Source organism: Myotis myotis, unplaced genomic scaffold (assembly GCF_014108235.1).
Source record: "Myotis myotis isolate mMyoMyo1 unplaced genomic scaffold, mMyoMyo1.p scaffold_m19_p_1, whole genome shotgun sequence".
Classification (NCBI taxonomy): domain Eukaryota; kingdom Metazoa; phylum Chordata; class Mammalia; order Chiroptera; family Vespertilionidae; genus Myotis; species Myotis myotis.
The window spans coordinates 55,337,293-55,361,344 of record NW_023416313.1 but is presented as its reverse complement, the minus strand read 5'-3'; the positions used below and the strand labels follow the sequence as shown (position 1 = coordinate 55,361,344).

The window sequence follows — 24,052 nt, the reverse complement described above, 5'->3', positions numbered from 1 at the left end:
CTAAATCTAAACAGTATGTATTTACTAAAAACATGTTTTCAGTAACATAGCAACTCCTCAAACAACTTGAAAACTAGCTATGTAAGCAAAGACTACAAAAGTTCTGAATGAGCCCAGCTGGCTGACTCAGTGGTTGAGCATCAACCTATGAACCAGGAGGTCACAGTTCGATTCCCGGTTGCGGGCTCAATTTCCAATGTGGGGTGTTCAGGAGGCAGCTGCTCAATGATTCTCTCTCATCATTGATGTTTCTGTCTCTCTCCCCCTTTCCCTTCTTCTCTGAAATTAATACAAATATATATGAAAAGAAAAAAAGTTCTGACTGAGATAGCATGAGATTTTCCAGTGACTATACAATAGCATTATTGCTTTCACGGTGCTCTTGGAACGATATGTTGTATCAGTGTCCAAACAAGACAGACTTGCCACAGCATATTCAACTTGGGGCTTTGCCATTATCCACTGAAGCTCTCTTGGAGAAAATAACAAAAAAGGCACTCTTCTTTCTGAGAAAAAATAAATAAGACAATGAGTTACCATGGATTTGCTGATGTTCAGTCAAGATCACCCCGGGTACAGTTTGGGGGGGCAAAACTTAAAGCAAGAAGGAAAAGATGAGGGTTGGGGGGATGAGAATAGCAGAGTAACTAACCAGGAAGGTAGCCTGTTTGCAAATTTTCCTTTGGGATCAAATCCGTGTATCTAGATAAGACTCTATGCCGATAACACTGTGCCAGGCCAACCTATAGTCAATTAAGAGATAGCTGCCTGAGTTCACCAGCGAAATAACTGAAGTCTGTGACTCTGCTCAAGACAGAGTCCACAGGGTCAGAGTCCAGATAACCAGGCCAGACAAAAAGAAGAAAACAACCTAAAACCAGCAGCTCATGCTCTCATTTCCCAGATGTTCCAGTCCGATGAAATCTAACTATGTCATTGAAACAAAAAACAATCATTGGTTGTAAGAAAAAAAACCTAATTTACTCAAAACCAAAAGATGATAGAGGTGAGGGGAAAATAATACAAAACACACTTAGAAATATAGAATTTATTTATATTCACCATAAGGTAGTTTCACATTCTGTACATGGTGACCAGGAGAGATATAATACTCTCCGAGTTTAAGATGGCATTATATTGCTATCAAACATTGCTTATGCTGTGCGTCAAAAAACACTTATTTTCCCCTTTACAAAATTTAAGGCTCAGTTTCCAAAAGATCATTTTACCACTTATTTTTCTGTTTAAGAAACTGGAAAAATTCTGAGACAAACTATAAAGTGGTGGAGGGTGAGGGGTAGTGCCACACACATCACTCATTCATACTCCTGCTGAAGACACTAAATGTGATTTTTGTTGTTATTATAAAAGGTTCCTCCTATTTGAAATGTGTTTGGTTATAGTAGATGGGAGCGGTGCTAGGTGCATATCTTTAGCATACAAACCAGGAAAACTAAAAACGTTATCACCAGTTTCTGGCTAAATGTATTTATTGGCAACGTGCCTACATATAAACCCACTCACACAGTAACTTGGACTCACTTCTCTTTGGTAAAGCTCACCAAATGGTATTTCTCTCCAAACACACTAGTAAAAAATATTAACATTGTCATTCGGCTTTCAGGTCAGATGGCCACGGAGTTGTCCTTTCTCCTTAATACTGCCCTCGATTTTTCTTTTCAGGCTTGCAGGAGAACATAGCCATGATGCTAACCTCACCCCACTGTTTAAGAGACTGAAGGAAGAGGTTAAAAAATGGCATGAGAAAGCTAATCAGGAAAAAAAGAGTTTGGGATACTTTTTGAGAATGACCACATCAATGACTCCAAACACAAAGAGTTCCAAAAATGTTTTTCAAGTACTTTTTCCTGTAAAGTATTCATTCAATGACATAATCATCGTACAGAAGGCAGAATCTGTTTAAACTCAGTCAACTACCTTACAATCCAGGAGGCTAATGCTCCAACAACAACAAAAGGACACCAAAGGGTTTTGCCTCTGGCATAAAAAGGTAGAGACAACCATCCAGTAGAAAATATTTACAATAAAAAACAAACAATAAAACAAAACAATGCCCCCCCAAATACACACACACACACACACACACACACACACACTCCATTCTAAGGACTAGTCTGGGAAACCAAGCTTTATCTCCAGGGTGGCAGTCAGTCCGATTCAGAGTTGAGAGATCCATTGCCAACAATCATCTTGCTGTAGTTCTTCTGCTGCTCTTCCTTAAAAGTGTTCTTCACCTTATCTCTCTTCAACCCACCATCCCTGGGAATAGAAAGGCAAACAAATAAAAGATACTCCTACCAATGATGTAAAAGGGTTACCTATTAATACTTGCTGCATGGTTTGCCATGACGCTTATGCAGCTGGTCAGCAATGGGACAAAGAACACAATTTTAGAAGCAGAATGACCCAGATTCTAGTCTCTGCTTTACCACTGACCAGAGATGTGTTCCTATGAGGAAGGAACAATCGCTCTGAGGCATGGTTAAAACAAAGAACAATATATCCACTCCGTTTCTTCTTTAGGGCTGGTGAATTCAATATGTAGACTCTATATTAAAACTAGAATTGTTTACCTATCTTTTTCCCCAAGGAAATCAAAATATTGTTGTTCTTATCTAATTGATCCCTGTCTTACTAGAAAATCATATAGATAATCTATAATAATAAAAGTGTAATATGCTAATTAGACCGGCGTCCTTCCAGACAACCTTTCAGACGAAGCCAGGCCTGTGAGGGAAGCCCTGGTCCCAGGTACCTGCCAGCGACCAGAGGGAAGCCCAGGTCCCAGGTATGGGAGGGAAGCCAGTGCCGGCAGTCAGGGGAAGGAAGGCCTACTCTTGCACGAATTTCGTGTATTGGGCCTCTAGTTTAAACTATACACATAAGAAATGGTGAGGATACTGAACATGTACAAGTAAATTCCTTAAAGATAAATCATTACTCAAATCTAAGCCTATGTCTACCAAGTTGTATTTTCATTCACAGCACTATGTTTCAAGCATGTAAAATATAATCTTCTGTATTCCAAAACAGACTCAGAATAAAACAAAATAATAATAAGTTGCATTCAACTGGTAGGTAGTGCCTACATAAGCAGCATTCCTTAGCTCAGAGCCTGTGAATCTTTGAACTCTCTCCAGAGTGGTGAAAACACAGACCTGCCTGGGTTATGAGGACTCCGTGCGTGCCTTTCCTTCTTTGGAGAACACAAAGGAACAACAAACTGTAAGAGTTGGGAGGAGACTGGAGTATCAGGGGCCACTCTCCCTCCTAATCAAATGTTTTTCATTTCAACTCTTGGGAGGGCATCAACTGAGAACTTGCTTACTTTATACTGTGCCTGTTTAATTTTAACCCAGTTAAGCACAAATGCTTACCAAGTGCTCCCTGATAATGATGAATAAATCACAGGTTAGCCCGTGAACTTAATGCCATGAAGACAGAACCTGACCTACAAGCAGACGCTGTCTGAACCCAGGGCAATGCTCTCTAGAGCAGCAGTTCTCAACCTGTGGGTCGCGACCCCTTTGGCGGCCGAACGACCCTTTCACAGGGGTCGCCTAAGACCATCCTGCATATCAGATATTTACATTACGATTCATAACAGTAGCAACATTACAGTTATGAAGTAGCAACGAAAATAATTTTATGGTTGGGTCACAACATGAGAAACTGTATTTAAAGGGCCAGAAGGTTGGGAACCACTGCAGAGTCAAACCTAAGCCAGTACACAAGTAAGTCCTCAACTTAAAAATACACAATGGGCCACAAACCCTCCAGGGATCAGTTGTAAAAATATTTCCATGGAAAAAAAGTTATAAAGCGTCTTTAGGTCCCCAAAATTGCCCACAAAAGCCTCTTTTATCCAATGAACTGCCTCGAACAACCACATTTATGTGAACGCTGAATGGTAAGAACTGAGGAAGGGAGAGGGAGACCAAAAGAAAGGCCATTCCTTCTTTCCTGAGGTCCAGGCCAGAAATGGCAAAATATGAAGTGAGCAATGTTTGCCCTTAAGCATCCTGACATTATTTTTATGTAATTCTCCTTCCCAAGCATTCAGTAAACCTCATACTACCCTAAGCGCCCCAGCTTTTACTTGCCACCCCTATAGACTTCGAAGTTGTGCCCAGTTCCCCTTTGCAATGACAGCAGATCTTGGTTCTTAAGGCAGGCAGCAGCCATATTTAAAAGCCAGTTTAAGATGATATAACTAAGTTTTCATTTAATCTAGGAGATAACTGATCCAGATGTGCTAATTGAGGCCTAATAAGTAGATGACAAATACATCTGGAAATGTAGTGAGTCTATTTTCTTTTCAAAGAAGAGGCTATGTAATTAAAATAACCTTTTAGTATAAAATTGCATCTAGCCTGATAAAAGGAAATTGAAAAATTCTGAGAATCATTTCCAACAGATTTCATTTAAGCCGGCCGATGTGATGGGAGTCTGTCCTGTGGCTGACAACCCTTGGCTGTTTTTTTCTCTCACAGCTTGCTTTCTTTCTTTCCTTTCTGAGGCTATTGAGTTAAAGCTCTAAGCTTTTCATAATGGCTTCAGGACAGGAGTAAGGCTGGGATGTCAGGTAAGAGGAAAGGAGAAAAGTTCAGAAAACAATGAACAAGGAAGCCAGTTAGTTATACAATGGACATGAACCCCTAGGGCATTTGTAAATTAAGTCATTGTAAACTAGGGCATTGGGAAGCCTGTCCCTTCATGATGTTTCACTTATTCCAGCTTAGACAGCATAACACAAATGTTAGTCTTAACCCATCTTAGCCCTAGGGCCAGTCAGTTGCCTTGAATCAAGAAATCAAACTCTGGCCCAGCTGGTGAGGCTCAGTGGTTGAGCGTCCACCCATGAACCAGGAGGTCACGGTTTGATTCCCAGCTGGGACACATGCCTGGATTTCAGGCTCCAACCCCAGGGGGGGCATGCGGATGCAGCTGATTGATGTGTGTCTCTTATCATTGATGCTTCCATCTCTCTTTCCCTCTCCCTAAAATCAATAAAAACATTAAAAAACAAACAAACAAAAAACCTCATACTCTGGGTGGTCAGCCAGGCATTTAATCAGAAACCACCATAAGGCTTCAGCTATCTTGATCTCCCATCAACCTCCCAAGCTTTGTCAATCAGCATAATGAATTTTCACCGTAAAAATTAGTGGCTTGTTAGTTAGCATAATTAGTGGCATGTCCAACTTCTAGCCTGTGCTCTAAGGACATGGATGTGTCATGTCCTTCTTGCTTTACTTCCTCCCTGCTAGCCATCTGCTGAACACACTGAGCAGAGCTGGGCAGCCATAAAGTACAAGTGCATTGAGGATGGTAGAGTAACACAGCATGAGCTGGAAGGAAAGGGAGAAACTTCTATCTTATTTAAGCCACTGTTATGTTGTCTGAACCCCTGTCACTGTCAGCTAACCCTCCAGCTGACTAGCATAATAAATAACATTAATAAAGTGTTTTTAATTTTTAAAAAGTGGTAGTACTTCTGAAAAATTTCTTACCAGGGAAGCTCAGTCAATCCTCCTTGTCTAGCAATAGCAGACTTAACCCTGTTAGCAAACTGGACTGCATCTTCTCCTTCCTGGGGGGAAAAAATTACAAGTATATCCTGGGTACACAATTTTCAAATCATGCCTTAAAATGTCTCAAAATAATTTAGATTTATTTTAAAATATAAGACTCACATTTTAGCTCAAATATGTTTGAGTCTCAATCATAGCAAGTATCATTCATTTTATTAAGAAAATGCAGTGCTGTGTTGTTTCATTTTTTTTAACCAGGGGTACATATTTATTATGCTTTCTATTAGTCTTATCCAAGATACAACTTTCCATAATACCTGTAGGCCCAATAAACTAACAGCAATTATAAAAATTATTATGGAAAAAAGAGTCTCTGAATATAAAATGGCCTGATTTGAAGAGAACTACATTTTTTTTTAAAGAAAGACTTTTGCAATTTATTTATATACATATATTTCATCAATTTTTAGAGAAAGATGAAGGGAGAGGGAGAGGGGTGGAGAGAAAGAGAGAGAAAAACATTGATCTGCTGCCTCCTGCACACCCACTACTGGGGATTAAGCCAGCAACGTGGGCATGTGCCCTGACTGGAATCTAGCCGGCAACCTCTTGGTGCACAGATGATGCCCAACCAATTGAGCCACACCCGCCAGGGCCAAAAGAACTACATTTTTAAAAAAATGACTCATTTTCCTGAGAAAGCAGAAAGGCAGTCCAGGTCTAGCTGATGTGAGGAAGGGAGACATCCACGTTTTCAGGTAAAGGTTTTCTCATTTTTATCTGATTAAAGCCCCAAAGTCCAGCTATTGTTTTCTATGGCCTACCTCTCTCGTCATGGGAGGCAAGTACCACACATCACAGACGATGGCCCAGCTGGTCATCATTCGAAGCAGGTAGCTCACCATGTTGTATTTACTACTGTTCCAAAAGGCATCACCAAACTGAGGGTTATACTGAGAAAAGAAAAGAAAACACGGCACAGTTATGAATTAAGTGCTGGCTTCTCCTATCCAAGTCAATGCTTTCAAGGTGGCAGGCCCAACCTCTCTATGAGATTCAAAAAAAGAGAGAAGCTTCTTTGCTTGACAGAAATGATCAAGGAAGCAAACCAGTCCAGCAAACTTCTCTGACCACAGCCCAGAGCACTGCAATGAGAGGCTGATTGACTCTTTTTCTATTTTATTTTTAAGAGTTTATTTGAGCCAGACTGGTGACATACTAATAATGCCGGGTACATGACCCTTAAATGTCTGTCACCCCACTTAACTGGAAGGTGGGTGAAAATAGGGACAATATCTGTTCTGCTCATCACTGACTATGCGCTCAGTGTTCAGGCTTTGGCCTGGCTTGAAGTCCCTGGTATATATCCTATCCATATCCATAGGGAGAGAATGATCAAGCAAATGGGCAAAATGTAAACAGCTGGTGAATCTGAGTAATGTATATACAACTGCTCCTTATTCTCACAAATTTTTAATTATCAAGTAACTAAGTGCCCTTTTCTGAAGGGAGGAGGGAATCTGTTTTACCTTAATTGCAACTGGATATATGGTTCCTCCAATTTCAAAGCTTCCCTTTTTAAACATCATGACTGAAGTATTATTGATGCAAGTTCCTGCAAGAACATGGGGGGGTGGCGGTGGGGTGTGAAGAGGTGTTAAGAGGAATTACTATGATATAAAATAATTTAAATTACTCAAATCATATCAAAATTACAGACATTTTACTACCATTTCACAAATTGATTCCTGCTTAAGTAGTAATTTGATAGTTCCAAGCAGTTCTAATGAGAAACTTTTACTTTATTATTGAATACTTTAGAGATACAACTTCTTCACAACAGGTAATAATTTCAACACATTTAAAATAAGGACCTTGTAAAAGTTATGGAAAATACCTTTCTAAGTTCATTACCCAGAAATAACTTTTAAGATTAAAAAGGTAAGACTTCCATGCCCATAGGACAGCAAATGTAGGCTAAAAATGCCAATTCCAGAACAATCCAAATCCTCATACACTTTTGGTGCTTGTTATCAACTATAACTTGGTAGACAGTCTTTCTCTTACCTTCAGGAAAGATTAATATGGGTAATTTTTTCTTATCAGCAATGTGTTCTCGTAGTCTGTGAAGAAAAATAAAGGATCAAAATTCTATCTTTAAACAGAGAAAGATGGAAATCATCTTTGGTATTCTCTACACTCTACTATCACAAATATATGGAAAAGCAATAAGGAGAAAAGAAACAAGATATAAGTCAAGAAAATAAACTCAGGTGGGTCCCTTTATAAAGAAGTGTAAGGACAGCTGCACTAGTTCAATTTCTCTCATCTCAAAGTGAGTGATTGGCAGTGTCTTCTGCCCACTCTTTAAAAACAAATGTTAGGCAGTCAGATGACAGGAGCTCTGGAGTTCCTGTCATGAGCTTTGTGCCCTTTCTTCTGTATCTTTATTACTCCATCTGAAAAATGGGGATATTGATTGCTTGACCTGTCTGCCTATGGCCATTAAGTGTAAAACATTCCTTAAATGGGTCAGGCTGAACTTTCCTAGGAAATACGCACCATAATAAAGCCTGTATTCTTCCAGGCTTAGGTTCTGTCCTCCCTGCAGCCTGCCCTGAATTCCAACTGCTCATCAGCAGCTAGTAAGGCTGAGACAGGGAGATTACAGCCCCCAGAGTGGCCCACTGCTAAATAATCTCCCACTGCTATCCCCATCTAGGGGGTATTCTAACAGATTTCAATAAATATACTTTTCATTTTATCCTTAAGAGCATGGCTCACCTTCATGCTTATAGAAACAATGACCAGAGTGCCTTCAGTTAAAGGCCTCAGGCAAAAAAGGGTTTCCCAAAAAAGGTTTCTGGTAGCTCATCTCTATCCCAAGTCCCAGAGGGACTTATCCTGTTTCATAGAGATTAGCTCTGTCTGTCTCCAGGTAGATTTAAGTGGTAATAGTCTTTCAGCAAACATCAACCTATTAATTGATTGATATAATCTATTAATTCACCAAACAGTTACAAATTATTTAACTTTCTAGGTAGTAATTTTAACTTTGAAAATTCAGTAACTGGACTATACCTAAATCACCACCACATAAACTGATGGACTTTCTAATCTCATCATATGCTCCACTATTCCTGCAGAATTAAAACTTTTTAAAATCTAGCTAAGACAGGTGATGTAACCAGAAAAAGCCTACCACAAATAGAGCTCCATGTTTAGCTTTAATCTTAGCACTGTTCTGCCCTCTTGGGCAGGAAGGCCAAGATTTATCACATTTTATGCTATGCAAATGGGTAGTGAGTCACTGCTTACCTCTTAGTAACCAGGTGTCGATCCTTCATTTCTGAGCGTTCAAACCAGACATGTGGGCAAGCCTTAACCATAGCTCTCTGAATAATTCCCATCAATCCACCATGAACCTGGCCAACCTAGAAATACCATCAGAAAGAGAAAAAATGTAAATGTAAAGGCACAGCAGTTCAAAGAAGGCGTGTGTGTGTGTGTTTAAGTAGGAGTAAGTTCTTATTCCCCAGTAGAAAAGATCAATCTACTTCTACTGCCTAAAGTTATTAGCCTATACAAAGGACATGAATGGCCAAATATAAGCAAAAGGTGTTCTTTAGTAGCACCTTTGAATTTTAAGCTATGTTGATATAATAGCTATACTATAGGTTTAAAAAGTAGAGTAGTCAAGAGAAATTCAAATTCAAACTACACTGAAATACCATCCCTCATCTATCAGATTGAAAAAGAACCAAAGCTTAACAATGTACTCTAAACCAAGGCTATGGGACACGGGCACTGTCGTACATTTCTTGGAATGGGGGAGATTATAATCCCCATGGAAGGAAATTGTGCAATACCTTTTCAAAACTGCATATATATTTATCCTTCAACTCAATAATTCTACTTCTAGAAACTTATCCTGAAGATAGACCATTTCACTCCAACAAAATGAAAATACATGTGCACAAGGTTGAAGTGGCTTCCTTCAAATGACTCCCTAGAAAAGTACCCCCAATGGAGTACTACTATGCATCGGCGAAAAGAGCAAGGTTGAACTCTATGACTGATTAATGATTTCCAAGAGACATTATTAAATGCGGAAGAAGCAACCTGCAGAGAGCAAATACAGTATAATGCTTTTTGTATGAGACAGGAGGGGAAACATAGATATATATTAGTTTACCTCTACAAAAATAAAGAATAACCAAAAACAATGAAATTGGAATCTTACAAGGGTAGAAAAGAATGCGGTAGAATGGAAGGAATGGGATAATATGCCTTTAAACAAAAAATGTTTTGACATTTGGAAACATATTAATGTCCTACATATTCAAAAATTAAATCAACAAGGATGGGACTGGCAAACTGAAAGCAAATGAACCCAGCTGTATTTCAAATGAGTAAAAGAACAACACTGAAGCAAGGTGGAGGGGAAGGGGGCACGGGAATCCAAGAAATTTATAAAGACAGTATTTGAGCACACACCCTCATCTTGGATGGGTTACTGAGAACTGCAAAATACCCTGAATTATTCTTATATTTGTTTCTCGTAGTAAAACAGGTGAAGCAATCCTGAAACAATTTTGGATGTATTATAGAATTGAGAAAATGAGTTGATATTGTTGGGAAACAGGACACTCACTGCGAAAAAAGGGAGATAAAATATGGATTGGAAAAAGCAAGAAAGAACCCTATAAATTTGTGTAGACTCATATATCTAATATTATATCAGTATTAGGAATAACATTAGGGCCCTAACTGGTTTGGCTCAGTGGATAGAGTGTCGGCCTGCGGACTGAAGGGTCCCAGGTTCGATTCCGGTCAAGGGCATGTACCTTGGTTGCGGGCACATACCCAGTAGGGAGTGTGCAGGAGGCAGCTGATCGATGTTTCTAACTCTCTATCTCTCTCCCTTCCTCTCTGTAAAAAATTCAATAAAATATATTTTTTTTTAAAAAAAGAATAATATTAGGAATTTTAAATATAAATATATTAAAATATAAGTAGTTTACATGCATTTTTATAAAGAAAGCCAATATATGAGAATGCAAATAATAAAGCAAATGAGCCAAATATTACCAATAGGTAAATGTGGATAAAGGGCACATGGATGTTGTAACATTTTTATTATTTCAACTTCTATGTAAGTTGTAAAATACTACTAAATTAAAAAAAAAAAAAAGTAGAGACCTTTGCTTAGGAGGGAAAAACTTTGAAAAGCCACTGAGATGGGATCTTGAACATTCTTCAAATATATAGTCTATGTTTAGCCAAAAGAAACCAAATATGACCTCTGGAGGGTAGCAATAGTTTCCTCCCTCCATTTCTGCCCCCTGCCTCTGATTGAAATTCAAATGGCTTTAGGTTTCTATCACTCAACACATTAGAAAGTTCATAAGTACTATGCTTTCATAACCTTGACTAATATTGTAATTGCAACTATACATGATCAAAAAGCACAGAAAATGCCAACAAAATTCTGAGACCTTCAGTCACAAATGAGCTATACTCAACTCTTGTTGACAAGGACACTAAATGAATATGGTCTCAAGGACACTAAATGAATATGGTCTCAGAAACACAAAACGATGATTAGGTAAGTTGGTTAAAATGCCTGAACCTCTGTTTTCTTATCTATAACAAAATCTCAACTCTAACTTCACTGAATTACAGGGAAGGTCAAATATAATGGATGTGAAAGTGCCTATCCACATAAATGCAAGGAATTATTATAGACTCCCAGGACTACACTGGGGTAGGGGGTCTATCAAGGGTTGTGAACTTGAGGCTCCTTGGAAGGGCTTTCTGGAGATCCATAGACACACTGAAATTAGACACCGAATTATGTTTGTATGATGCACAAGTATGTTGTTGTGATTTGTTTATTTTCCTTAAAAAAATTACATAACTATTAACTGATTTCTAACCTAAAAAAGGTTAAGAAGTACCAATTCCCAAAAGTCTTTGCAGAAAGTTGGTTAATGCTCCCTTAGATTCAGAGAGAACCCAATGACTTATTAGTACAGTAATTTAGCAATGTGTTAAAATGTGTTACATATCTGAATTCCTATTTTAGGCAGATTAAATACCTAGCAATAAGTTAGGAGTTTTCACAAAGGCCTTCAAAACCCCCTCAGTGATTGCATAACCTGTGTACAGTCAAATACCACAATGTGCCAGAACTCCCACTCTCCTACCTACAGCAGACAATGAATAGTGGCTTCCTTCAAATGCCTCCCCAGAAAAGTACATCAACCATGACTGTCAGTCACTGGAGCTGAGAAGTGAGGGGGAAAAATCCATCTGGTCTTCCTGAAGCCCAAGCCACCACCACTAAGGGATATGAAAAGAGGATCCCCCAAGACTGTGGGTTATGAGGTTTGGGTAGGGTTTTCTTTTTTATTTTAGGGTTATAGACAAGAATTGAAAAAGACAATGTGGTATAAATATTTGCCTTTCTTGTTTAATCTTTATTAAAGGGATAGTTTGTTTGTTTGTTTGTTTTAAATTGCTTGTGACTCCCTGAAGGAAGGCAGAACTAATTTGGCTGGTAAGGGATTTTCACAGATCTAAGGAGGAAGACATTAATCTCTGAAAGTGTTATTAAACATCACAGGGATTTTAGAAGCAAGATGGAATCAACTTGATAAAGTCCTATTAAACTCAAATGTGTCTGCATTTTAGTAAGTTAAATTTTTATTACCTTAAATATAATGGTTTTTTTTCTTTCTTTTTCTTACACTATATGTTCATGTAATTATATTACATAACATATAGCTACAGTAGTATAACCCAATCACTTTGTAATATAAAACTTTATGATTTGTGCCCAAATAAATTTAAAATTTGAGCAAGCCACAAAACATGGAACTACTTGAAATATCAATAAGCTGCTCTTACCATAGCATAGCATCCATCCGTTGTTAAGATCAAAACATCTATTGGGGAAGTATGGTTGGCAACACAAATGCCTCCCTTCTGGGGTTTGTACTGCCTGCAATCACAAACAATGGTAAATACTAAACATTGAAAAATGGTGACTATTTAGAAGAACAGCATGTAGAGATTCATCTTATTTTGTTTTAAAAAGTTCAGTAAAAAAATTAAGTTCGTAGTATATGGGCCCACCTTAAAAAGGTTGTCTCTGGGGGTCTATCTGATTTAAACAGTGGTGAATCAGATTGGGGTAAGAGTATAGGAAAAGAAACCCCTGACTTTCCCTTTATATATTTTTTGTAATGACCAGATTTTCCTTTTATGATGAAAATATAATTTTAAAATATTAGACTGAGTTATAATGATTCTATAATTTTAATAAATTTTGTGATAAGTTTCATTCATTTTACCATAAGCATTTTCCTGTTATTTTCATCTTCATAGCATCACTTTTAGAGCCTTCACGGTGATCCACAGAGTAAAATTCCTATTGGTTCCTTTCTCCCTTCTATCCCCCTAAAACAGAAGTTGGCAAACTTTTCCTGTCACAGGCCAGAGAGTAAATACTTTAAGCTTTGCAAGCCAGCCAATCTGTCAAAACTATAGGACTCTGCTGTTTTGGCACAAGGCAACCACAGAAAATATGTAAATGAATGAGCATGGCTGTGTTCCACTAAAACTTTATTTACAGAAAACAGATGGTGGGACACATGTGGCTGACGAGCCCATAGTTTAGTTTGCTGACCTCTGTCTTAGAGTTCAACCAGTACTGGACACTAATGAAGCAAAGCAATTTTCTTTGGTTCTCTGCTGAGAAGAAAGGAAACCAAATGCACGGCTTTAGCAGGTTTTCCTTAAAATGAGAGGCAATTCTATTAAAAGTTATGAATTCCTCTCTATGTAATTAAAGCACCTTTCCTGTGGAAGGTATCTCCTCTGCTCACATTTCTTCTGAAGCATTTTCTTCTACTACTCACCCCAAAACTCACAGCCCAATTACAAAATCATATAATTTTAGAAATTGAAGGGGCCTTTTATGTTGGTGTCACATGGGAAAGCCAAATAATAAACTGTTTCCCTTCCACAAATGAAAGAGAAGGACCCAGACACTGAAAAATTAGAGGCTTGTCCCAGAACTTTTAAAACAATGATGTTAAATGTAAGAAAAAATAAAGTTGAGTTAATAGAAAAGTTAGAAATCAAAACTCCTCTCATTTAGCTTATAGCTTCACTTAGCTACCATTACCCTCTACAACTAAGGGTTAGGGAAGCAGAATGTCGGGGTCCGTATTAAGGCTCAGTTATGGAATTTTAGGAGGGGCAGGAATGAGACCAGAGACTAGGCCTCCAGATTCCAAGTCTGGTCCTCCTTCAACCACACTAAAGGCCTGTCACCTTCACCACTGTTTAAGTCAGACGGATCTCATTCAAAATCTGACTGCCACTTACTATGCAATCCCAGACAACCAATCCCAGAGCCCCCGTTTCTTCCCCTGTCAAACAGGAAAACAGCACCTCTTAGAGGGAAGACCTGGAAAAGCACAGGCCTGCCCTGCACACCACAAATGCCCAATGACCAAGTGTCATTACATGTTTATGGGTATGTTCCTTCTGCAAACGGACTGCTTTTTTAAAGAGGTTTTGTGTGTGGTTATGTCTCTGACACTCTAAGAGGTAGGGATGAACACAGAGGAAGTCCTCTCATTTCACCTGTCCACACGCACTGACCTGACCTAGAGAAAGCCAGGCCCGAAGTCAGCAGACACTCACCTGTTGTGATAATGAATGGTCCCAGAGAGGGCGCGCACACAGATCCGGCAGCAGGTCAGGTGGACCAGCTCACTTAGCCAGGTTTTTAAACTGAAGGAAAGAAAAAACATTTTATTGTGCCGTTCTGGGCACTCTTAGGAAATAATACAATAAAAGCTTTAATGTGCTCCTTCACAGCAGCAGCCTGTGCTCTGAAACACAAGCACAGTTCAATTCTCATAGTCTCACTGAGGCACTTAGGACAACATGCTGAAGGAAAATAGCTCCCTCCCGACTCGACTCTCCGGATAAGTTCCCCATCAAGAGAAGCTGAAGCTTCTTTGGTCTCAGCCTTATGAGGCTGACAATAGTATAAGACTCTCGCTTTCCTTAAGTTCTTCAGTCATTTTCTTTCTTCTCTTTCTTTTCCCTTTGAAAATACAACTTCTTGGGACTTACATGAAAGTATGTTTGAGAATATGAAGTAAGCAGGATGTTAACAAATGTGTTGAGGCCATAGATTTGATACTGTACATTGGAATTCATCAAATATTCTCTTTGTGGATATAGCTAAGAAAAGGACAATCCTATTTGCAGCTGTGAAAGGAAACATGTCACCTGCTGTCTGGAAGCTGCCCAACCAGTGTCGTTCCAATAACCAACAAGCTGATCCCAATGAAAGCCAAGGTAACCCTGTAAAAGGAAAGGGGATGCAAATGTTTAGTTGAATAGTAGGGGTAAAGGAAAATAACCTGAAACTTCACAAATAACAAAATTGTGGATAAGTTGTGGGGCATCCATGCTATGGGATATGGTGCAGCCATAAAAACTGGATAAATCTATAGGTTCTGACATGGAAGAACGATCCTTGGTACATTTTGAGAGCAAAAAAAGCAAAGTCTCAAGACAATGTATGGAAAATGATGACATTTTCAAAATCACAGCAGGCACATGAATCGTCTATAATACACAAAGAAGGCCTGGAAATCGATTCACAAACCATCAAGTTCAATCTACATAATCATCAGAGTGTTAAGTGGGCTAGTGAAGGGAACAAATGAAAAGTCTTGACCATCTGCTTTATTATTCTAATTTTTAAATCATCCTGAATTGCTTAAATTAATACATAGTAACTTCTATACAAAATAGATTTATGTTGTATAAAGGAGTCATTTCAGGTTGAAAGTAGTCATCGTGTTTTGTTCAGGGTACTTTGGTGTGGTGTGATAAGGTTGTAAAGGAAAATATCTTGCAAAGGTCTGAAAATCACTTGGTTTTCCTGGGTTTTTTTAATGACAGGTAAGCAAAAGGGTACAATTCAAAATTTTCTTGAGTATATTTAAAATTTATAGCAGATGGCAAAATAAGCTGTACTTACAGGCTCATTCATAATAAGAACTCCATATTATATATTCCTCAATGCAAACCTAATGGTTGTTCCTTTGGACAGTTCGAGATAACTTGAAAGTTAGCAAACAAGATGACTGACAATATTTTAAATCTCCACACAGACATTTTCTCATTTTTGAAAAGTGCTTTTAATATATATTTCAATAAATTCAAAAATAACATCACTTTAGAAATTAAATAGAATTACTCAAAAAGAAAAAGTTGAATTTTATAATCTTTCAGAATTAATGGATTTCCTCATAAACACCTCATACGGGTATTAAAGTCTTGGTTTAACACCTTTTTGTTGTTGTTGTTGTTGTTGTTGTTGTTGTTGTTGTTAATCTTCACCTGAGGATATTTTCCCATTAAAGAGAGTGGAGCCCAGCCATGTGGCTCAGTGGTTGAGCATTGACCTATGAAACAGAAGGTCATGGTTCGATTCTCAGTCAAGGCAAATGCCTGGGTTGCTGGCTTGATCCCTAGTGTGGGGAGTGCAGGAGGCAGCCAATCAATGATTCTCTCTCATCATTGATGTTTCTATCTCTCTCTCCCTTTCCCTTCTTCTCTGAAATCAATAAAAATATATTTAAAAAAATAAAAAATAAAGAGAATGGAAGGGAGGGGGAGAGACAGATAGAGAAACATCAAGATACATTGATTGGTTGCCTCACGCACAAGCCCCCGGGATGAGCCTGCAATCTATGTAACGTGCCCTTGATCAGGAATCGAACCTGGGACCCTCTGGTCCGTAGGCCGAGCTCTATCCACTCAAACTTGCTAGGGCGGTTTAACACATTTTGACACTGCAATAGAAGGTCAAATTAAGCTTCCTTTAGTTGCCATACTTTCATGTCAGTCACTGATGATAACTAAATAGCTGTTTTAATCTTAACCATCAATTATGCAAAAGTTTTAAAATGTTTTGCCATCTTGCTCTAAGGAGAATCACTTGTTCCTACACATTAAATCAGAAGGGGTGACATTTCAACATGTCTAACAATTATGTTCCAAACCATTGAAGGTTTTTGTCTGCTAGACCAACAAGCCAGAAAATTCTCTTTTCCAGTTGAAGTAAGCAAACAGGAGAATTCTCTTAGATGACACAAAGTTTTCAGCCACAATCTGTTTATGAGGTTTTTTTAAGAGCTTTATGGAACTACAATTCACATATCATAAAATTCAGCCATTTAAAATGTATAATCCAATTGTTTTTGGCATATTCACAGAGTTGTACGACCACCAACACAATCATTTTTAGCACAATCTGGGGGGTTTTTTATGCCTACTTTATAGCAATTCCTTCTTTTAAACACCAGTTTTAAAGCAATTCTTTCATAATGAAGAGTTTGTAGTAAGAGTAGGAATCTTAATTTTGCCATTTCTTCTTGTTCTTGGATGCTTACATTACAGGATTATCTTAAACCTGGTTTCTTTGCAAGAATCTTTTATGTCACATCTATTGTATGTGCATTAATTTAATTTAAACTAGATAATAAAATCATAACACTATTTGCTGGACACCCACAGCAGGTGAAAGCTAACCAACAAATGAGGGAATCTCAAGACTCTGTTGTGAAATCCTCACTGTTCTCAATGGCTGCCTGGGATATGGTGCCTGATCAATGGACCAAGTGAAGATGGAAGAGCTTATCTATATATTCAGCTTCACTGAGGTTTCATTTTTTTTAAGAATAAAAACAATAAATGGAAGCTCTAATTATAATAAACTAGAAACTGCCAATAAATAAAAGCTCGAATATTGCCTTCCATAGCATGCAATTAGATAGTTTTGGGCATCCCCGAGTACATGAACCCCACACTGGCTTAAGGTTCAAGCAAAAGTGTATATAAAGCCCTGCTGGAGTGTGGAGTGTCTCAGCTGGTTGAGTGTCATCCTGTACACCAAAACACTGCTGGATCGATTCCTGGTCAGGGAACATACCTGAGTTTGATTCCTGATTGGGGCACATACAAAAGACAACCGATCAATGCTCTCTTTCACATTAATCTCTCTCTCTCTCTCTCTCTCTCTCTCTCTCTCTCTCTCTCTCTCTCTCTCTCTCTCCCCCCCCCCCCCCTTTCCTTAGTATGTCTTCAGATGAGGATTTAAAACAAAAACAGAAGTGTATATGAAACCCTGAATTTCACTTTGTTATTAGAGCTGAAATGATTCCCAAAAGACGTAACATGCCCCCAATATCTAGTCACTGGCAACATGAGCACAGGAAAGCAGAAAGAGTTTCTTAGAAATGTGCCTTTGCTTATACTTAAGCAATCTTCTCCCCTGTAATAAATTTGAATGAGGCAAGTATAGGCCACCCTAGGGATGGTAAAGAGGTTTCAAGTTATGTACCAATTTTTGTTGGCTGATAGCGACTGCCTGGAATGCTCTATTGAGAGGATACCAAGGCCATGTCCAAGGGAAATGAAGCAAGACAATAAACAGGAATGTTATGACTGATACACATGCATACTACCTGCCACCACCATACTAAACAAGCCTTAGTCACCTGCACTACATCCCAATGCCCAGTGTTCCCTCTTCTACTCTAGTTCCACACCATGGTTCCAGTCAGTAGAGCTTGAGGATACCTCCTCATCAGGTGGCACTCAAACTCAGAACCAGAAAGGAGACCCAGATGTGGAACTTTTAATAAGAAAAGTGAGTGATCATAAATGGATGCGGATAGAACACATTCACTCTACTGAATGGCTCTCTCCCATGTGGTAACCACTCTCGGGAAGTTTCCTCTCCTAGGCAGCTATGAAACACTACAGACCAGCAGAGAGACAGTTATAGTTTGTTTATCACACAGTGAGTGTGAAACTGGAAAACCTCTTCTTTTTTCTCATTTCCCTTTTCTATCCATCAAATTATCTATGACGGAAAGTATAACGTGGATCCAGACTAATATATAATAGATTCTGAATACACACCTTAATTGGGGGGGGACGAGGAGGAGATGTGAAAGGAGAATAGATACTTAATACATTCCTGATGGTGTTTTCTTAAGTGGGAAGGAGTGAGACTAGTACCATAATACTCACATGTGGCCATTACATACATGATTTAAAAGAAAGTTGAACCAATTATACCATCAAACCCCCGGGCAGGAACCTACCTCAGAGGCAATAGGACACAGTAGCGTATTATGACACCCAGCACCCACACCATGGTGAGCCGCAGACTGATGTACTGGAAATTTATATTGGTCCTTGTGAGGAGATTCCATGACACTAGCTCCTCTGAGGAGAATCTCTGGGTCACTTCATCTTCCACAATGGCTTCCAATCCCTTCTTGGAGAAATAAAACGCATCAGACAGCTCAAAGTCCCTTCCTCGCAGACCAGAGAGCCCTTTTTCCATTGGTGACTTATCTCTTTGGATAATACCTTAAAAGAAAGCATCAGGACATGAGGAAATGCTATAGGACATATTTAAGAAATGGCCAAAGGGCCAACTGTGCACAAAACAAATAAATTTAACAGATCATATGGCAGATTTCATATATACAAGACAAGCAACTGCAGTGAGAGAAGAGGTAAAATCACCAAGTCTGCATGAAATGGCCCCTACCCAAGGATTTCGATTTACAAAGAGGAATCTTGGTCCTCAATGACCTTCTTGCTTGCATTTCCTCCTTTCACACCATTAGTGAAAGAACTCACAGAAGCAAACTCTCCCCATGTATAGATCTAGACTATAAAAATAAAGACTTCTGTTCTCCCCTGATAAAAACTATAAAGCAAAAAACAAAGCAAAATGGTAAAAGGTATTTATCACAAAAGGCAAAGGTTGATGTTTTTAATATGTGAAAATTATTTTACAAGAAAAGCACAGGTTGCTACAGAAAAGTAAGCAAAATTCATGAACTGAATTTACAGAAACAACATAAATAGTTAATATGTAAAAACTTACAGTAATCAAAGAAAGGTGACTTAGACTGGCCTATTTATATTGTTAAATCAGCAACATTTTTAGTGATAAATTTCAAAGATAGAAATAATACAGTTACTCTCATACTCAATTTGTATTGAGTATGGAACTGGTAACAACTTTGCCAAAATCTGTTTGGCATGAAGAGACTAAAAAAAAATAGTTTTGCTGATAATTCAATAATTCCAAGAATCTGCCATAAAAAAATAATCAGAATTATAGGCCAGAGTATTCACTGTAGCATTTTCCATTATAATCTTTCCAGATGATGAAATAGAATGCATCCATTAATAAATATTCTAACATTAAGTGAAAAAAAAAGGCAAGATCTCTATGAAACATATATACATTGAAAAAATGTTAAGAAGGACATTAAGTAGTTATCTCTGGACAATAAGATTAGAGTTTTCCTCTTTATACTGTTACTAGAGGTCCGGTGCACAAAATTCGTGTACGGCAGGGTCCCTAGGCCTGGCCAGCGATCAGGGCTGATCGGGGCCTTCCGGATGCCAGCTTGGGCCTCTCTTCCCCAGCTGCCAGCTGCCAGGTGCCAGCCAAAGCCTTCCTTCATTCTGTGCCACCCCCAGGTGGTCAGTGCATGTCATAGCGAGTAATTGAACTCCCGGTCTCCTGGTCGAATCCCCAAGGGGACACTTTTCATATTAGCCTTTTATATGTATAGATTGTATTTTCCATAAAGAAAATAATTCAAAGGTTTTTCAAGTAGCAGAAGTTTGTAAATTGAAAAATGACTACTACTACTCAGTTCTAACTACCAAAAAAGAAAAATTGACGAGAAGGTCTTTGAAGAATAAAGAGTAGCCATAACCAGTTTGGCTCAGTGGATAGAGCATTGGCCTTTGGACTGAAGGGTCCCGGGTTCGATTCCGGTCAAGGGCATGTACCTTGGTTGCGGGCATATACCCAGTAGAGGATGTGCAGAAGGCAGCTGATCGATGTTTCTCTCTCATCGATGTTTCTGACTCTCTATCCCTCTCCTTTCCTCTCTGTGGAAAAATCAATAAAATATATTTTACAAAAAAAGAATAAAGCCGAAACCGGTTTGGCTCAGTGGACAGAGCGTCGGCTTGCAGACTGAGGGGTCCCAGGTTCGATTCCGGTCAAGGGCATGTGCCTGGGTTGCAGGCACATCCCCAGTGGGAGATGTGCAGGAGGCAGCTGATCGATGTTTCTCTCTCATCGATGTTTCTAACTGTCTATCTCTCTCCCTTCCTCTCTGTAAAAAAATCAATAAAATATATTTTACAAAAAAAGAATAAAGAGTAACTATGTACATAATGATATAACTATCCATTTGTCTCTCTGAGGTGTGTCACAAAGAAAAATAATGTATTTCCTACATCAGAAAAGTCTCTCTTTTTTTAGGTGAAGATTAAAGTGTTGAATTCCCTGGAAAAGACCTCCTTTGATTTTCTCACTTTCCAGTTCCCTAGGAACTCAATGAGGAAAGTGAAAAGTACTATATTACCTATCCTCTGGAGAACTTGTATATCGAGGGAACTGTAATGTATCGGGTTTTTTGAAGGAACAGCAGCATAACGCACTGGAGTAGGAAGTAATGAAGACCTGGATTCCAAAGTCAAGTGCTGTTTAGGACAACAACCAGCTCTATGACTGTGATTGACAGGTAAATCCCCTAACTTGGTGTCCTCCTTTGTAAAATGGGGGAATGGTTCTCTAGTTTCCTTACAGGGTTAAAGTTTTGTAACTTTACTTTTGAGTTTTTGGGGTGGTTTTGGTTTGTTTGTTTTTGCCTACTTGTAAAGCTAATGCCTTCATCTTAAGAATTAGCATAATAGCCCTAGCTGGTTTGGCTCGGTGGATAGAGCGTTGGCCTGCGGACTGAAGGGTCCCAGGTTCTATTCCAGTCAAGGGCACATGCCTGGGTTGTGGGCTCGGTCTCCACTGTGGGGGTGGGGGGGGCAGGAGGCAGCTGATCAATGGTTCTCATCATTGATGTTTCTATCTCTCTCTCCCTCTCCCTTCCTCTCTGAAATCAATAAAAATACATATATAAAAAAGATACATTATTTTAAAAAAGAATTAGCATAATAAACCAAGTTCTTGGATGATTATTAGACTATCTTTTTCAGCAGTCAACTCTTAAGTGATTTAACCTTTCTCCACCATCTCTGAAAATTAGTATCAGAGAATGACCCAAGACAGTGTCACTACTGAACTACCCTCTTACTCTTGGGCACTGCAATACAAAAAGCAGGTTACTCAATCCAACTATTAGCCTAAATTTAGCAGTGCAAGAGTTTCATTATTTAGCAATATATAGAATTTTTTTAAGTCTAGAGGAGGAAGGATGAACAAGTTATTCAGCAAATCTCTAAATGAAACACACTAGAGACAGTGGATAGCCCTTCTAAAAATAACCTTTTCCAGAGGGGCCAGAGATAAGAAAGCAAGTTCAAGGTAGCTCATATTATTAAGCTGAGCCAGGAAAGATCTGAAGCCAGGTCCCTAGACCCTAGCCTTGATGTACAATATTTTCTCTGCCCCCTGACCTACTTTATTCTGTGAAACTCAAATAAAATATAACTCAATTTTATATTTTCATTAAGCCTCTTTCAAAAGTATGTGGGTAACTGTAATAAATCTAATTGCAATGGATTGAATTCCAAAATATATTAAGACATACAATAAATTAAAAAGAAAAAGTCAAAGAACCCAGTAAAAATTTTAGCTAAGAATACAGCAAGTAAATCACAAAAACAGTAAGCTCAATGACTAAACATTTCAAAGATGTTCAACTTCACTATGATTAGAGAAATGCAAACTAAAACCACAATTTCATGCCCATAAGGATTGATAAAAAAGAAATTAAATTGAATAATATTAAGTGTTTGTGAAGACTTGGGACAATGGGAATGTAATTAGTACAACCACGCTGAAAAATGATTTGGCACCATCTGGTAAATTTAAAGATATTCATAGCCCAAGAGCCAGCAATTACACTCCCAGGAAGATTTTTGTTTAATAATTTCAAATATACAGAAAAGTTGCAACAATAGTGCACTTCATCCAGCATTATTAATTGCCAACATTTTGACACATTTGCCTTATTGTTCTGTCTCTATAAGTATAAAAAGATACTTTTTCCTGAACCATGTGAGAATGAATTGCAGGCATTATACCTTTTACCCTCAAATAGTTCAGCACAGATTTCCTTTGCACATAGAGTTTCACTTATTTAACCACAGTATACTTATCAAAATCAGGAAAATGTCAGTAATTAACATTATTGCAATACTAGTAGTATCTGTGCTATAGCCCTTATTCAAATTTTGACAATTATCCCAGTAATATCACTCATTAGATTGTTTTAATTTCTGGTCCAGGATTCAAACCAGGACCATACATTATATTTACAGGTCAAGTCTCCTTTAATATGAAAAGGTTCATCAGCCTTTCTTTGTTTTTCAAAGGTATTGATATTTTTAAGAGTACAAGCCACATTTTGTAGAATGTTTCTTAACTTGGGTTGATCCAATGTCTCTTCATAATTAGATACAGGCTGTGTACACTTTTGGCAGAAATACTATGTAAGTCATGTTACATCCTTCTCAGTGCATCACAGGGGAGGCATATTATAGTTAGTCCCATAATGGAGACGTTTAACTTTGATCACTTGGTTTAAGATAGTTAGTGCTTACCAGATTTTTCCACGGTAAAGTTAACTGTTTTTCTCTTTTTGATTAATAAGTATATACTTATATCAATAACTATCTATAAAGGGAAGATACTTTGAGACTATAGAAATATTCTACTCCTCAAACTTCCTCCCAGTGGTAATTAACATCTATTGATGATTCCACCTTAAGGAAGATTTTTTCCCCCCTTATACTCTGGAGAGATTCTTGCAAAACTGTTCACAAGTAGACATCTGTAAGAACATTTTGCTACATTACTTGCAACAGCAAAATAGTGAATCAAGCCAAAGGTCCATTAGATAGATGGACATACAGCAATATATACAAATATCGAATTTTTTTTTATTATGTTGTACACCTGAAACTAACATGTTATATGTCAATTATATCTCATTCAAATCTATTCTATATATTAGTGGTTCTCAACCTTCCTAATGCCGCGACCCTTTAATACAGTTCCTCATGTTGTGGTGACCCCCAATTTCATTGTTACAAATTGAACATAATTAAAGCATAGTAATTAATCACAAAAACAATATGTAATTATGTATGTGTTTTCCAACGGTCGTAGGCGACCCCTGTGAAAGGGTCGTTCGACCCCCAAAGGGGTCGCGACTCACAGGTTGAGAACCGCTGCTATATATATATAAACCTAAGCAACCCTTACGACCAATCAACCAGTTGCTATGACCTGCACTGACCACCAGGGGCCGGCGCTCAATGCAGGAGCTGCCCACTGGTGGTCAGTGCACTCCACAGCAGGAGCACTGCTCAGCCAGAAGCTGGATTCA

At 38.4% G+C, this 24,052-nt stretch overlaps 1 protein-coding gene across 4 annotated transcripts in view; it reads right to left on the bottom strand.

The window, feature by feature from the left end:
- Positions 1-2,136: 2,136 nt before the first annotated feature.
- The window catches only part of GPAT3 (glycerol-3-phosphate acyltransferase 3), a 61,079-nt gene continuing 39,163 nt past the window's right edge, over positions 2,137-24,052 (bottom strand). For all 4 annotated transcript variants that reach the window (XM_036338284.1, XM_036338294.1, XM_036338303.1 and 1 more), the window contains 10 exons: positions 18,767-19,037; positions 14,871-14,945; positions 14,274-14,363; positions 12,468-12,561; positions 8,874-8,989; positions 7,623-7,678; positions 7,085-7,170; positions 6,380-6,508; positions 5,535-5,614; positions 2,137-2,280 (listed from right to left, as the gene is read on the bottom strand). In XM_036338284.1, the coding sequence (XP_036194177.1) occupies positions 2,169-2,280; positions 5,535-5,614; positions 6,380-6,508; positions 7,085-7,170; positions 7,623-7,678; positions 8,874-8,989; positions 12,468-12,561; positions 14,274-14,363; positions 14,871-14,945; positions 18,767-19,037 (1,109 nt within the window). In that variant the 3' untranslated portion in view covers positions 2,137-2,168. The remainder of the gene's footprint in view (positions 2,281-5,534; positions 5,615-6,379; positions 6,509-7,084; positions 7,171-7,622; positions 7,679-8,873; positions 8,990-12,467; positions 12,562-14,273; positions 14,364-14,870; positions 14,946-18,766; positions 19,038-24,052) is intronic.